Source organism: Centropristis striata, chromosome 19, assembly GCF_030273125.1.
Source record: "Centropristis striata isolate RG_2023a ecotype Rhode Island chromosome 19, C.striata_1.0, whole genome shotgun sequence".
In the NCBI taxonomy this organism is placed as follows: domain Eukaryota; kingdom Metazoa; phylum Chordata; class Actinopteri; order Perciformes; family Serranidae; genus Centropristis; species Centropristis striata.
The window spans coordinates 2,715,056-2,731,261 of record NC_081535.1 but is presented as its reverse complement, the minus strand read 5'-3'; the positions used below and the strand labels follow the sequence as shown (position 1 = coordinate 2,731,261).

The following is a 16,206-nucleotide window of genomic DNA, read 5'->3' as shown; positions in this document are numbered from 1 at the left end:
ATGAAGCCTTTCCTCCTGCACACTCCACCACCATTCACACATCAATAAAGCCAGACCAATCTGCTCTGCAGCCGTTATATAATAAGTCGGCTGGAGGAGCAACACTCCAGCGGTGTAAAGACTCTCAGCTCAGTCAGAATAATGCAGGAAAAACAAGCAGCGCAGGCAGTCTAGCATGTAAAGATCACTGCAGGATTTTAAACTTCAGTATATACACACATGCACACAAACTCACACAGAGATGAACACACTAGAGTTCACACTTGGAGCTGCCGCCCACACAGCTACACACTCAAACACCACCCACACACTCTGCAAGGCTGCAAGAGGGAGGCTGCAAACTGCTTTAGTTCAGGTTTATAGCAAAACCATTTATCATGATCAAAAGTATCAATATTTCGGGTAAAATTGGTTTAAATAGCACATCAAGTCAGTTGAGAGATGCTTTTCAAACATATAAGCTTTTCAGTCCTGGATTTTAAAGCTTCTAAGTGTTAGTTAGTGGTGGCTAACTGGTGGCTAACTGGTGGCTACAAGAGACCACAGAGGTTCACTTTATTCATCTACTTAGGGGTTATGATGCTGAAATCATAAAACATATCTTCAATCAATCAAATCACAATCAAAACTCCTTTATTTCTCCCCGAGGATGAGTCCAGTGAGTGTTATCTCTGTTAGAAAGAGACAGCCTGATGGCTGTAGGAGACAATAATAATAATAATAATAATAATAATAATAAGACTGAAGGATCTTTTGTACTCCACTGCAGTTTTTTTGGAGATTTTACATATTTTTTGGGGAAATTTTACTTTTTTTTTTGTAATTTTACTTTTTTTTTGGGATAATTTTACATCTTTTGGGGGGTATTTTTGAATGGTAATTTTTACATCTTATTTGGGTAATTTTTCATATTTTGGGGGTCATTTTACATCTTTTTTTGCAATTTTACATATTTTTTCGGATAATTTTACATATTTTTGGGGGTCATTTTTTTCTTTAAATGGTTATTTTGGTAATTTTAGATATTTTTTGGGGTAATTTTTTTTTACATATTTTGGGGGTAATTTTACATCTTTTTAAGGATAATTTTACATGTTTTTGGGGGTAATTTTTTTTAAATGGTAATTTTTACATCGTATTTGGTAATTTTAGATATTTTTGTGGTAATTTTACGTATTTTTTGGGATAATTTTACATCTTTTTTTGGTAATTATACATCTTTTTGGGGTATTTTTTAATGGTCATTTTTACATCTTATTTGGGTAATTTTTCATATTTTGGGGATAATTTTACATCTTTTTAGTCATTTTACATATTTTTTGGGATAATTTTACATATTTTTGGGGGTAATTTCTTTTAAATGGTAATTTTTACATCGTATTTGGTAATTTTAGATATTTTTTGGGGTAATTTTTGACATATTTTGGGGGTCATTTTACATCTTTTTTAGCATAATTTTACATCTTTTTGGGGTAATTTTTTAATGGTCATTTTTACATCTTATTTTGGTAATTTTAGATATTTTGGGGGGTAATTTTAGATATTTTTGGGGGTAATTTTAGATATTTTTGGGGGTAATTTTAATTTTTTTTTTGGCTGCTGTGTACAGTGTGAACAGGAGTGGAGCCAGAACAGTGCCTTGTGGAGCCCCTGTGCTGCTCATTGATGTCCTTGTTGAACAAGACATCTAGATTTGATAATTATCTGATTTGATAGAATTATCTATCAGTGTTCATGGATCAGGAGGTTTTTCACCAGGAGCAGAATTATCTGCAGAGTTCTTCTCCTCTCCAAGACAAACAGACCGGATCAATAAAACAGGTAAAAACACACTGAATAAAGCAGTTTCACCTTAAAAATCAGTGTTTCTCAGATGATGTTTGGCAGCAAAGCAGGTCCCAGAGGGGCTGCAAGCTGAGCTGCTTGTTCCTCTGATATCTTCACATCCAGACAAGGTTTCAAAAGTCTATTGTCAAAATATGGATTAAAAACTGGAAAGAGAAAATAAATGTTTGACAGCTGATGCATGTGCAGAGGGGATACGAGTGAAACGGACCGTTAACCCGGATTAAAATGACAGATTTCTCTGGGTTTGAACATTGTTGGATTCCTTTGAAATATTGTAATATAAGTACACAAATCAACAGAATATAAAGCATAAGTCTCGTCCTTTTTCTAGACATTTTTAATGCGGCACACAGTTACATAATGTGCTTATTAAATGCACTTTAAACTGAAAAACCTTCAACTGCTTGAGTGATTTCCAAACCTTTTCATCTCATTTGAAATTGAAATCCTTTCTTACATTTGTTGCCATGGCGACGGCATTTCTACTTTGGTAGTATATAAAAAAAAATTCTCTCAAGGTGACCAAACCTGCAGCTTACAATAGAAATAAGGGCTTGTTATGAAATTTTAAAGAACAATAGAACAGACTGAGGTCATTTAACGTCATCTTTTTTTAATGCAGAGATCGCCTGCAATTGAAGAATCAGTCATGTATGAAACACAAAGTGGGAGCAAAGCGGAATAAAGGACTGACAGAACATGTCACACTGACTCCTACATGCTTTAGCGCTTAGCATACACTGTAAAAAAAATACATTTAAAAACCTGTTGTTTTTATGGTAAAAAACCAGCAGCTGTGGTTGCCAGAACTTTACCGTAATAAATACGGTGCACCTTTTTCTAATATTACGGTAAAATGATATCAGCACTGTTGATTTCAGGTTTAAGATTGCCTTTTTATTCCATATTTTACCGTAAAATAAAACGTTTTTCCATCAAAAGAAACGCTGTTCTGCCATATAATTGACAAGAAGAAATCCTTTATAAATGGTGCATAAATTAAATATTTTACCATTAAATATTACAGTATATTTCTGTTCAGTACATTTAACAGTGAGAAAAAGTATTTTTACAAAAAATGAATGCAAAAATTACAGTGATGGCTTGTAAATATATTAGTATATTTTTTTATATTCACAGTGCCAGAGTATTTTACAGTAGATTAATGTATTTTTCAAAAAAATGAAAATGGAAGCTATGGTTGCCAGAACCGTAATAAATACGGTGCAACTTTTTCAAATACTAAGGTAAAATGATATTAGCACTGTTCACGTTTAAGATTGTCATTTTATTCCATATTTTACTGTAAAAAATAAAAAGTTTTTCCATCAAAAGAAACGCTGTTCTGCCATATAATTGACAAGAAAATACTTTAAAAATGCTGCATAAATTAAAGATTTTACAGTATATTTTTGTTAGAGATCTGATGTTTAGTACATTTAACAGTGAGAAAAATTATTTTTACAAAAAATAAAAACAGTATATTGCATATTAGTGTATTTTATAGTGGAGTAATGTATTTAAAAAAAAAAAAAAAAAAATAGTGTTTTGGCTGATGCATACATTAACAGTGTTTCATTGTTACTGAAACTGAATTAACTCATTTATAATTTTATGTCTTTTACTGTCATGTTTTTGCAGTTTTTCACCCTAAAATCTACAGACATTCTTTACAGCGTGACAGCAGCATGTTTGTCTGCAGTTCCTCGTGTTGCTCTTTGTGACTAACGAGAGTGTTTTTCTGAGCAGCACCATAAATAAATATGTATATATATACGTGTCACTTAATGCATGGAGCCCATGACTGTTAGACACCCACATTATGTGATCGAAGCGGAGACTAAAACAGGTCGTGCTCTGACACAAACAGAGTCTAGAGAATGTTTTGCCTCAGTGAGTCACTGATGATGGATGGCTGCCTGTCTGATGGGTTTCTCATGTTAGTGTGAAGCCCTTTGCATAAATTATACATGTGTGTGTGAGAAAAATGTCACAGATTTAAGAGATTTAAAGTGGCAAATCTGCGGGAAAAATGTCACAGATTTAAGAGATTTAAAGTGGCAAATTTGTAAGAAAAAAGTCACATATTTAAGAGATTTTCAGTGGCAAATCTGCGAGAAAAAAGTCACATATTTAAGAGATTTTCAGTGGCAAATCTGCGAGAAAAAAGTCACAGATTTAAGAGATTTAAAGTGGCAAATTTGTGGGAAAAATGTTACAGATTTAAGAGATTTAAAGTGGCAAATCTGTGAGAAAAAAGTCACAGATTTAAGAGATTTAAAGTGGCAAATCTGCAAGAAAAAAGTCATAGATTTAAGAGATTTAAAGTGGCAAATTTACGAGAAAAATGTCACAGATTTAAGAGATTAAAAGTGGCAAATTTGTAAGAAAAAAGTCACAGATTTAAGAGATTTAAAGTGTCAAATTTGCAAGAAAAATGTCAGATTTAAGAGATTTAAAGTGGCAAATTTGCAAGAAAAATGTCACAGATTAAAGAGATTTAAAGTGGCAAATTTGCAAGAAAAATGTCAGATTTAAGAGATTTAAAGTGGCAAATTTGCGGGAAAAAGGTCACAGATTTAAGAGATTTAAAGTGGCAAATTTGCGAGAAAAAAGTCACAGATTTAAAGTGGCAAATTTGTAAGAAAAAAGTCACAGATTTAAGAGATTTAAAGTGGCAAATCTGCGGGAAAAATGTCACAGATTTAAGAGATTTAAAGTGACAAATTTGTGAGAAAAATGTCACAGATTTAAGAGATTTAAAGTGGCAAATTTGTGAGAAAAATGTCACAGATTTAAGAGATTTAAAGTGGCAAATTTACGAGAAAAATGTCACAGATTTAAGAGATTCAAAGTGGCAAATTTGCAAAAAAAAAAAGGTCACAGAGTCTAGAGAATGTTTTGCCTCAGTGAGTCACTGATGATGGATGGCTGCCTGTCTGATGGGTTTCTCATGTTAGTGTGAAGCCTTTTGCATAAATTAAACATGTGAGCCCCTCAGTGCTTGTCCCAGTGCAGAGCTGAAGTATTCATGCAGCAGAGGACACAAACACTCATCCAGATTTTAGATTCCAGCTGCAGCTATCAGCCTTGTGGGGGGCTGCAGGCCTGATCAATATGGATCAATGTCTAGTTTCACATTAGAGGCCCGGCAGCAGCTCCAAAGTCTTGCTTGAGTAATTGAGACGGTCCACTGAGTCAGGAGAGAATTAGGATTCGATCTGAGGGAAACAGACGTACTTGTTATTGCAGGGGATTTAGAGGAACCAGAACCATCCTGTCCCTCTTTAAAAACCCTCTGGAGTCCAAGAAATATATATTTTTGATACAAAATATATATTTGATATGAAGATAAAGAACTAGATGTTATCCTCATTTTACCTCTTATATTTTATATGTGCAACGTGTGTTCAGATTTGCAACATTTAAAAATTCTTTACTGAGCATTAGGGCCAAGTATGAAAAAAAAAAATATATATATATGGATCAGGTGGAGGGGGGTAATATTTTGAGAAAAAACTTGCAAATTTACGAGATTAAAGTGACAATCTATGAGAAAAATGTCATAGATTTAAGAGATTTAAAGTGCCAAATTTGGCAATTTTTTTCATACATAGTTTTGAAAGTTAAAAAAAACATCTTTTTTTTTAATTCAAATTTTAGTTTTTTTTGTTTCCTTTGGGTTCAAAATGTTAGCTAATAATCAGGTTGTATAGGTAAAATTGTGCTGTAAAGAATAATGCCAACATGGCACGGTAAACATTTTTTAAGTGGTTTATACAGACAGAATGAAAAGGAGTCAAAAACCAACAAAATAGCCCCAAATTCCAAAGGGTTAACCAGGTTAAACCTGCAAAGCAGCTTTTTGGCCACTAGGGGGCAGCAGAAACCCACCTCGACATTTTACTGCCTTTAAAGTTGCCAGTCGATATATAAAATATTAATTGCACAACTTACAGTGATTCACTTTTTTTTTAATCTTAAGACTGAAGATTTTAATATTGTAACATTTGTTGGTAAAGGGGAGACTCTTAGGTACCCATAGAACCATTCAGATACCTAGAGGTCAGAGGTCAAGGGACCCTTTAAGAAGGCCATGTCAGTTTTTTCCTCGCCAAATTTTGGAGCGTTTTATCATGACATGGTCTAATGGATTCCTGAGGTCTTACAGATTAATTTGATACTAATATCTTGACTGTATCTTTAAACTCAGACTGATATAGTCACAAACATTATTGTATATGAATTGCAAAATCTCTAAATATTTCAAATTTGAAATCCGTTGCTATTAAAAAGCACAGTGCAGCTTTTAAGGGGTTCTGGATCCAAATGGATGATGTGGTCAGATAATGTTTGTCTTAAGCTCAAAGCTGAACCATTAAAGTTTTCTACTTAAAGAATTATAAAAGCTCAAATATTCTGCACCCAAACAAAGACTTAAGTGGAGCAGAAATCCTCTATAAATGAGTATTTATGTCACACAAATACATAGTAACAAACTTCAAAGTGCACGTGCATCAACAACAACAACAACTAAAAGGAAGTCAAAGATGCGTTTCAATCCGTGCTTTTATCTCCGCTCTGTCTCATTCTCCCTTTGAATGAATCAAATCGATAGAAGGATTAAATTGTAGGGCCAGTCTCCCTCATGTGCTCTATGAAAGCAGATCAAGCCGGGTTTTGTTGCTAAGAATACGTTCTGAAGACAAGTAGGTCAATAAGAGACCCAGAAACATTTTGAAGGGTTTTGATCCAAAGTCAGACCTGCATTTATCTTTGAGCTCCAACTCCTGCAGAACAAAGCTGCAGCAGCCTCAAAGAACTGAAGTCAGAGGTCGACACTCTGAGAAGAGACGGGATGCTTTCAGTGAGACACATATTTAATAATGTTCTACCACCAGAGACATTATAGAGCTTAATTCCCTTTTTAAAAAATGTTTACTGTACTTAACCCTTTGGAGTTTGGGGCTAGACTATTTTTTTTTCTTTTCATTCTGTCTGTATATGCAACTTAAATAATGATCACCATGTCATGCTGCTATCATCTTTTTCAGCTCAACCTCATTATTGTTTTGACTTACTGGGTCAACATTTTGAAACACAAAAAACACACAAAAAAAATTACAAAAAACATGTTTAAAAAAAACAAAAATGCACACAAAATTACAAAAAACACATTTTTTAAAAGAAAAAACACACAGAAACACACATAAAAACCACAAAAATCACACACAAAAAACATGCACACAAAAAAAGCACAAATAAACACGTGAAATTACAAAAACACACATAAAAAGAAAAGAAACACAAAAAAAACATAACACAGAACACACAAAAAAACACAAAAAATGAAAAAAATACAAAAAGCACACATAAACAGACTGTGACAACAGACAAGTCAACACACAAAAACACACCAACAAAATTACAAAAAAAACATAAAAACACACAGAACACACAAATAAAAACCACACAAGGAACACACAAAAACACACCAATAAATTACAAAAAGCACACAAAAAAAGAACAAAGCACACAGATTAACACACACAAAAATGACAAAAAACACAGATAAACACATACAAAAAATACACAAAATATAGCCCAAAATCACACAAAAAAACAGTAAACACAAAAGATTGCATTAATGATGTTGAAACACACTGAAAAATCTCTTCAAAACAGTAAAATCATGTTCCACTTGGTGGTGGTGATTTTAACCTTTGCTGAAAAAGAGTTGAGGCTCTAAATGTGACATGGAAACTTGTGTAAAAGCCAAAACTTTAGAGTTGAGCTGACAGCAGGAAACATGCTGCTGAACCTTTTTACCTCATGAAGAAGTCTCCTGGACTCCAGACGGTTAAAACTAAAACTTTGTGCTCATGAACAAATCTTCCTGTTTAAGGGTCACGTTGCTGATCCAAACTGGACGTTTTCCAGTTCCAGTATCTCCAGTAACAGACGGTGATTCATGCCAAGTCCAAAGGTTCGTCTGGAGAATAATCAGGTCATCAGGTGAAATGACATGAAATGATAATATATGACGTTAATAAATCAATACAAGAATTAATAACATTCAACGCTGCAGAGTAACTGTAACTTCCTCAAAGCTGCAGTCTTTTGTCATATTATTATTATTATTATATTATATTTCTTGAGACACTGAATTTTAGGTCTTCATTAAATGTAAGCCATAATCATTATATTTAAAAGAAATTAAATAAATTAAGACATGAAATGTTTCATTCTGTGTGTAATGGATCTATATAATGTATTATTTCACACACATATATATATATATACACAACATTTGATAAGAGAATGCCTCATTTGCATAGTTCAGCATAAAATGTCATAAACTTGTTAAACCACTTTGGTACCAAAGAATCTGGGACGCTGTATAAAATATAAATGAAAACAAAAAGCATCAAATTCAGATTTTAGAGTGTTTATAGATGATGATTTCAGCCTGACGGTTCTTCTGACAGAAGTGTAGTTTAGTGCCTGCACATAATTCATAAACCATTTTGCAGAAGTTCAGCCAACTCAAACGATCATAAATATATATATATATAAATATAAATATATATAATACCATGATGTCACAATGACACAGTTACCCTAAAAAGAACAGGAATATTCAGTCTAAATTACAGTTTTTGATGATATTTAGCTACATTTAAATTTACAGTAGAAAACCCACTCACTGGATTTTTTACGGCAAAGTTCTGGCAACCAGAGCTGCCGGTATTTAACCGTAAATTAATCAGGTTTTTTTTTTTACAGTGTAGGCGTAAAATTAAAAATTGTATATTACCGTTGTAGACACTTTTAATTACTGTTAATCAAAAAATAGCACAAAACTTTGACTGTCATAAACTGTAGGAAACACACTTTTTAAAATCATTTTTTTGTCATATTCACATTTTTTGAGACACTGAATTTCAGGTATTCATCAAGCCATAATCATTATAATTAGAAAAAAAAAAAAAATAAAGACATGAAATGTTTCCATTCTGTGTGTAATGGATCTATATTATGTGTTATTTCACCTTTTTGAATTGAATTACTGACATAAATAAACTATCTATCTATTATCATTCTAAGTAATTGAGATGCACCTGTATATATATATATATATATATATATATATATGTATATATATATATATATATGTGTGTGTGTGTGTGTGTGTGTGTGTGTGTGTGTGTACAGTACAGGCCAAAAGTTTGGACACACCTTCTCATTCAATGCGTTTCCTTTATTTTCATGACTATTGACATTGTAGATTCATCAAAACTATTAATGAACACATGTGGAATTAAGTACTTAACAAAAAAGTGTGAAATAACTGAAAACATGTCTTATATTCTAGTAAGCAAAGGGTGGTTACTTTGAGGAATCTAAAATACAAGACATGTTTTCAGTTATTTCACACTTTTTTGTTAAGTACATAATTCCATATGTGTTCATTCATAGTTTTGATGCCTTCAGTGTGAATCTACAATGTAAATAGTCATGAAAATAAAGAAAAACGCATTGAATGAGAAGGGTGTGTCCAAACTTTTGGCCTGTACTGTATATATAGGTGCATCTCAATTAATTAGAATTATATATATATATATATGGCCCATTTCAGAATTGCGGGTACATTTGAAGTTTAGACAAAATAAGAATTTTATTTTATTTTTTTCCATAAAACCTTTTTCATTCCCATAGAGAATACTTTAAATTTAACACTTCCAGCATTTGCCAAGCTTAAACATGTAAGATTTCAAATATTTAATCGTAAAATCATCGTAGTAACAGTAAAATCAGTCAACTCTGTTGCAGACAAATTAGGGTAAATATGTATAGTACTCAAATGTAATACAGTTTAAAACCATGTCTTTCCTAAGAGAACTTTTGTCTTTACATCCACTAATTCAACTTTAAATTTTCTAAGATAAAGATTCTTTTTTCAGGAGTAAAAACATTGACACATTTAATTGGAAAGTTCCCAAGACAGTTAGGATTTTCTCTAAATATTGCTCCAAAAATGAATGAAATGCTTTGAAATTTCATGTATGGTGAGAATGTTAGTTATGACACAGCTTCTGGTTAATTTGTCAACAATAAAACATATTTAAGTAGAATTTCTTTAAACAAAACTGTGAGAAACAGAGTTGACGCCTATGTGAAAAGTGTTGACATGAATAACAGAGTTGACAAACTATGTGTGAAAGGCCAAAAACAGTAACTCTGTTATCATTGAAATTTTGAAACATGTAACAGAGTTGACGATAACAGAGTTGACATTTTCCACCATTTTGTGCTTTAACTCCACATGCTAGCTTAAAACCAGATACCACATGTCATGAATAAAACCATAATTTTATGAATTTTCGTCATATAATTGTTTGGGTTTTTTTAAATGACAGATTCGCTAGAATATCCTAGTAACAGAATTGACATTTAATTAATCTACTGTTGGTGTATTCTCAACATTTTGTACAAATTAATGAGAGAGAAAGTTTAACATTCCATAGTTCCCTCCAAATCTTTTCTGCAAGAGGAAGTGACATCACTGGGTGCAGGTTACATGTTTTTTATTTGAATGCTGTAGGGTTTTTTATATGGTTTTATAACGGCGATAACAGAGTTGACCGGATCATAGGGACAGATAAAAAAGGTATATTTTTAATGTTGAAATCCCATGTATTACAGAAAATAAATACTCTGTGCAACTGTAAGTATAAGTATTTATAGAATTAGCACAAAAAAACTGCTAATTTTAATGAATTATTTTATGTAAATTCAATATGAACATGTGAATCACAAGCTGAAGACAGCAAATAATTGGTGGGTAGGAATCATTTAATGAATATTTTACATATATATTGTGCCTAAAATACACACCAAACATTATTATTGGTGAACATTCAATATAATTAACAATATTATTTAAAACAGATCCAATAAATACTTTTTTAGGGGGAAATAATCAAAGGTTTTTCTGGGAGACGCGAAATGTACCCGCAATTCTGAAATGACCCATATATATATATATATATATATATATATATATATATATATATATATATATATATATATATATATATATATATATATATATAAGCTCAGCCGCTGCTGAAGAGTATGGAGAGCATGATGAGAGGAACCACCATGTAGAGGAAGCAGCCGAGGAGCAGCAGGAGGAGCAGCAGGAGGGCAGCGATGGACAAACAGAGCGAGTGAGGACGCATCAGTCTCAGTCCTCTGAGGACACAAGACGGCTCTCTGCTGCAGGGGACACATGTCCTCCACAGAGGAGCAGGGACCTCCTGCAGCTCAGGAGGAGCAGGAGTGAAGAGGAGCAGCGGAGGAGGAGGAGCAGCATCATAAACACTGTTAGTGTAGGACTCCTCCTGCAGCCTCCGGACCTCCCAGCGGGGCAGCGGGGTGGTCTGCCTGCAGAAGGGGCACTGCAGCCGGCTCCGGTCCCGGGCCCGCCGCAGGATGGCGGCGGTGCAGCGGTGACAGAGCGCGTGGTCACAGTTCAGGAGGAGGACTCGGTGGTCTCCGTCAGACTGGAAGAGCTCGCTGCAGATGGGACACTCGGCTCTGCTGCTGCTGCTGCACAGACTCCTGGTACTCCCTCTGCAGCATGCAGCTGACTCCTGCAGCTCTGGAGGAGCAGATGGAGCTCCGTCAGCTCCGTCAGCAGCTCCGTCAGCAGCTCCGTCTGTCTGTGTGTGTGTGTCTGCTGCTGTGTGATTCTCCGGGTGTTGGTGCTGCAGCAGAGGCTGCAGGGCCGAGTCACTCTCTGCTGCCTGCTTGTTGTTGTTGTTGTTTTCCCTCGTGGTGTAGAAAACTCTCACACAAGTCTCCTCTGTTTCCTCTGAAGGTTTTTCTTCTAGTGTAACAACAGCATCCTGCTCAGAGGCGACAGCTTCTGACTCAGACATCCTTCAAAAGACAAAAAAATGCTCCTCTTTTATGCCTATTTGATGCATTTAACAGCCCAGACACAAGGTAAAATTACAAAAAAACACAAAGAATGAAAGAATTACAAAAAACACACATAAACACACACAAAATACACATGAAAACACATAAAATCACACAAGAATCACAAAAACACACCAAAAAACATAAAACACACAGAAAAACACAAAAAATGAAAAAAATACAAATACACAGATAAAAACACACAAAAATAGCCCAAAATCACACAAAAAAACAGAAAAATACACATAAAAATACACAAGAAACACAAAAATACAAAAACATAAAAACACACAGAAAACACACAAAAATAAAAAAAAATAAAAAAATTACAAAAAATACAGATAAACACACAAAAAATACACATAAAAACACACAAGAAACACACAAAAAAACCCATAAAAACACACTGAAAACACACAGAAAAACCACAAAAAAACACACACAAAAATGACAAAAAAACACAGAAAATGAAAGTATTACAAAATACACAGATAAACACACATAAAAACCACATAAAAACACACACAAAAAATGACAATAACACAAAAAAATGAAAAAATCACAAAAAACACAGATAAAAACACACACCACAACACAAATGTTGAAACGCACACTGCAAAATCTGAAAAATCTTACACTTGGGCAACAGCTTTTGACTCCGCCATCCTTCAAAAGACAAGAAATGCTCCTCTTTTATGTCCATTTGATACATTTAACAGCTTTAACACAAGCTCATTATGTCTCCAGACTTCAGTAAGACTTCTACTTTCTTCCTGCTTAAATCTCATGTGAGCCAATTGTTGATGTCAACCACATTATAAAACAAAGGCGACTCAGTCCTCTACCACCATAAACCAGATTAGATAAGAACCCTGACAGATAAGGAGTGCTAAGCAATAATACGAGCCTGGGAGAAAAGTGCCAGTGGCCAAGTTGTACAGTGAACATTTCACTATTCCGCTCAATTTAACAAGCTAATGTATTCAGAGCAACGCAAAGCTGAGAACTGCACGAGCAAACACATTAGAGCAGGCAGACGGCTTTATTCTGCATATTTAAATCAACTGTACATCTGTAAAAATACATTTTAATATTGAGACGGAGCTCATCTCATATTCATATTGTTGCTTTTTAACACGGCTCAAACATTTGTTTTGCAATGTGTCGACTCTCTGCTGTAACCGTCTGACAGCTGAACGGAAATTAAAACGTAATGTGGAGCAATCCCACATTATCAGCCTCATCACCACAGGCTACTGCAGATTACTGCACACTATCATAGAGCCACATGGTTGGAGTCAGCTGTGATTAAAGTCAATAACAAGACCACAATGTGCACTGGAAGCAAATAAACAAATATATATATATATATTATATATATATTTACACTGCATATTAATGTCTTACATGCAGATCTGCTGGGAGAATAACAGAATCACACATAATAATATATTAAGAGCACTTAAGACTGACTTTAAATACAGGTTTTCTGTGCTGAACTGTAGTGTAAACAACACTCAATATAAAATATAAAAATAAGTTTGAACATGAAATTCCCAGTGCAGCCAAACAAATTTACTGACTTGAAGCCGATTCAATGAAGGACCCAAAACATCTCTCCTCCTTTTAGTCGAGACGGAATTGTCCAAAAATTGAAAGTGAGGAGCATTTATGGGTACAAGTCAGGAACCGGCCTACTTTACTTATTTCAAGGGTGAAATTTTGAGTTTTTGACCTTCTCATTTGCATATCAAAATGGCCGCCAAATTGCCCATCTTGCTCAGTCGTTGGACTATTTCCCCTTAGTTTTTTTGTAAGTAGGCAATTAAAGATGAGGAAATTAAGTTTCTAGATCTATAGTCTAGGGTCAGAGCAAGGATATAGTGGAGGCTCAGTGTCTTTTATATATACATATATATATATATATATATATATATATATATATATATATATATATATATGTATATATACTGTATATATGTATGCAAAATACCAACTTTTAAGGTGAAATTAAGCATTATTTGTGTCATTTTTTAAGGCCGACATAAATATTCAATCTATCACTTTTAAATGTTCCAGTTGGTATTTTGCATATATATATATATATACATATACATACATAAAAAAGACACTGAGCCTCCACTATATCCTTGCTCTGACCCTAGACTATAGATCTAGAAACTTCTCCTCATCTTTGATTGCCTACTTACAAAAAAACTAAGGGGAAATGGTCCAATGACTGAGCAAGATGGGCAATTTGGTGGCCATTTGATACAAATTAGAAGGTCAAAAACTCAAATGTTCGTTTGGGAACCATTTTTTTTTGGACTCAGCACCCTTGAAATAAGTAAGGTAGGCCGGTTCCCGACTTGTACCCATAAATGCTCCTCACTTCTTATAGAAGGCCTTTATTCTGAAATCCTTCTACACTATTTATCACCCTGAACCAGTGGTGTAGTCTAGTTTTTTTCAGTGGGTATACTGTCTATACTTGTACTCTCCCGTCCCAGAACAACACATCTTACAACAACAACCATCTTGGAGCAACACCTCATAAACACCATCACCACCTGATGCTGCATCCTAACATGTTGATAACATACTCAGTCTGTCAGAATGCTCTCAAGATGTATACTGTAAGCCAGGGGTGTCAAACTCAAATACACAATGGGCCAAAATGTAAAACTTGAATAAAATCGCGGGCCAACATTGAACAAATAAACCTTTTATTATTTACCAAACATGTTTTGCTTTAACATTAAACATGGAACCAGCAACGCTTATAAACATACAATATATAACTAAATAGTGCAGACATGCAAAATCAAATTTCAAATAAAAAACACATCAATGTCATTAATTTACAATAATAATATAATAATTTGGTATTGCCTCGCGGGAAATTACGATGCGGGCCAAATTTGGCCCGCGGGCCAGAGTTTGACACCCCTGCTGTTAGCTATGCATTAGTGAATGTGATTCAGATGTTTTTTTATTCTTGAACTAAAAAAACATCTGAATCTGAATCTGAATCACATAAGACATAAAGATGCAATGAGACTGGACATATCGGTTAGGAAAGCTGGCTCTTCTAGGAAAGTTCTGTGATTTCCCTGATGTTCATGAACGCGACAAACACTAAGGGGCTGAGAAGCCTGTCAGTCATTGTCGTTCCCATGACAACGGGTTGTTTTGAGGTGAGCGGGAAACTGAGAGCCGAGCTAACGGTTGGCCCGTTCATGACAATGACAGAAGTTGGTTAGCTTGTTTTGGTGTTAGCCACCATAGACATATATACATGTATATATGTCTATGGTGGCTACGGCCCACAGTAGCCTGGTTGTTCACCAATAAAGCACCGTGAAACCAGCTGATGGTAGTTAATGTACTGAGGAACGGTACAATATATTTAAATATACCAACATTCACCTGCTATGCTAATTTCACCTGTCGGTTAGCGTTATGGCGGCGTCGGTCTCCTTCTCAGAACTTTCATCTTCATCTGGTTGTTTGTTTGTTTGTTTGTTTTCTCCGACCTCTTCTGCTGAAGCTGCAGTGTCTCCTGAAGCGTCTGTGGGTTCAGTGGCAACTTCAGAAAACACTGAAACATTGTCTGACGTTGTTTTTGTGTCATCTCGTTGTAGTTCACGCGCTGATTTTCTCCTTTGTGCCGAGAATGCCCGCGAAATGAATTTGTTGCGTCAACGGAAGCCTCAGAGGTCTAAAAATCATGTAAAACACAGACTGGGTTGATTTAATGAATTAATCAACACGTTGAAAGTCGCGACCCCCAATTTAACATGCATGTTGTCCATCATGTTTTTTTTTATATTTTATTGTTACTTTTAATCTAAGTCCTTTGCTATCAGTTTAAAGGTCCATTCTGACCTCCTGAGTGTGTAACAGTCAGCTTCAAGCCAGAGACTCCTTGGAAAGTAACAACTTGATACTTTGGGTTTTGTCAGAAAAGACACAAAATTAAGCAAAAAAGAATCAAATTGACCAAAAAAATACATAAAATTAAGCAAAAAGGGACTCAAATTGACCAAAAAATTACATAAAATTAAGCAAAAAAAAGGACTCAAATTGACCACAAATGACAAAAAATGACCACAAAAAGACACAAATTGACCATAAAAGACACAAAATGACCAAAATAGACACAAAATGGCCCCAAAAAGAAACAAAATTACTAAAAAAGACACAAAATTACTAAAAAAAAGACACAAAATGACCAAAAAAGACACAAAGTGATCAAAAAAGACACAAAATGACCAAAAAAGACACAAAGTGATCAAAAAAGACACAAAATGACCAAAAAAGAAACAAAATTAAATTACCAAAAAGACGAAAACACTTCCAAAATGA

At 34.3% G+C, this 16,206-nt stretch overlaps 1 protein-coding gene across 1 annotated transcript; it reads right to left on the bottom strand.

Moving 5' to 3' along the window:
• Nucleotides 1–10,967: 10,967 nt before the first annotated feature.
• On the bottom strand, nt 10,968–11,795 carry LOC131992897 (uncharacterized). The gene has a single exon (XM_059358608.1). The coding sequence runs from the start codon at nt 11,793–11,795 to the stop codon at nt 10,968–10,970; it is 828 nt and encodes a 275-aa protein (XP_059214591.1).
• Nucleotides 11,796–16,206: the final 4,411 nt, after the last annotated feature.

What these genes read in the sequence shown, in the direction of transcription:
- LOC131992897 (XM_059358608.1), bottom strand. Translation starts at nt 11,795, where the DNA reads ATGTCTGAGTCAGAAGCTGTCGCCTCTGAGCAGGATGCTGTTGTTACA.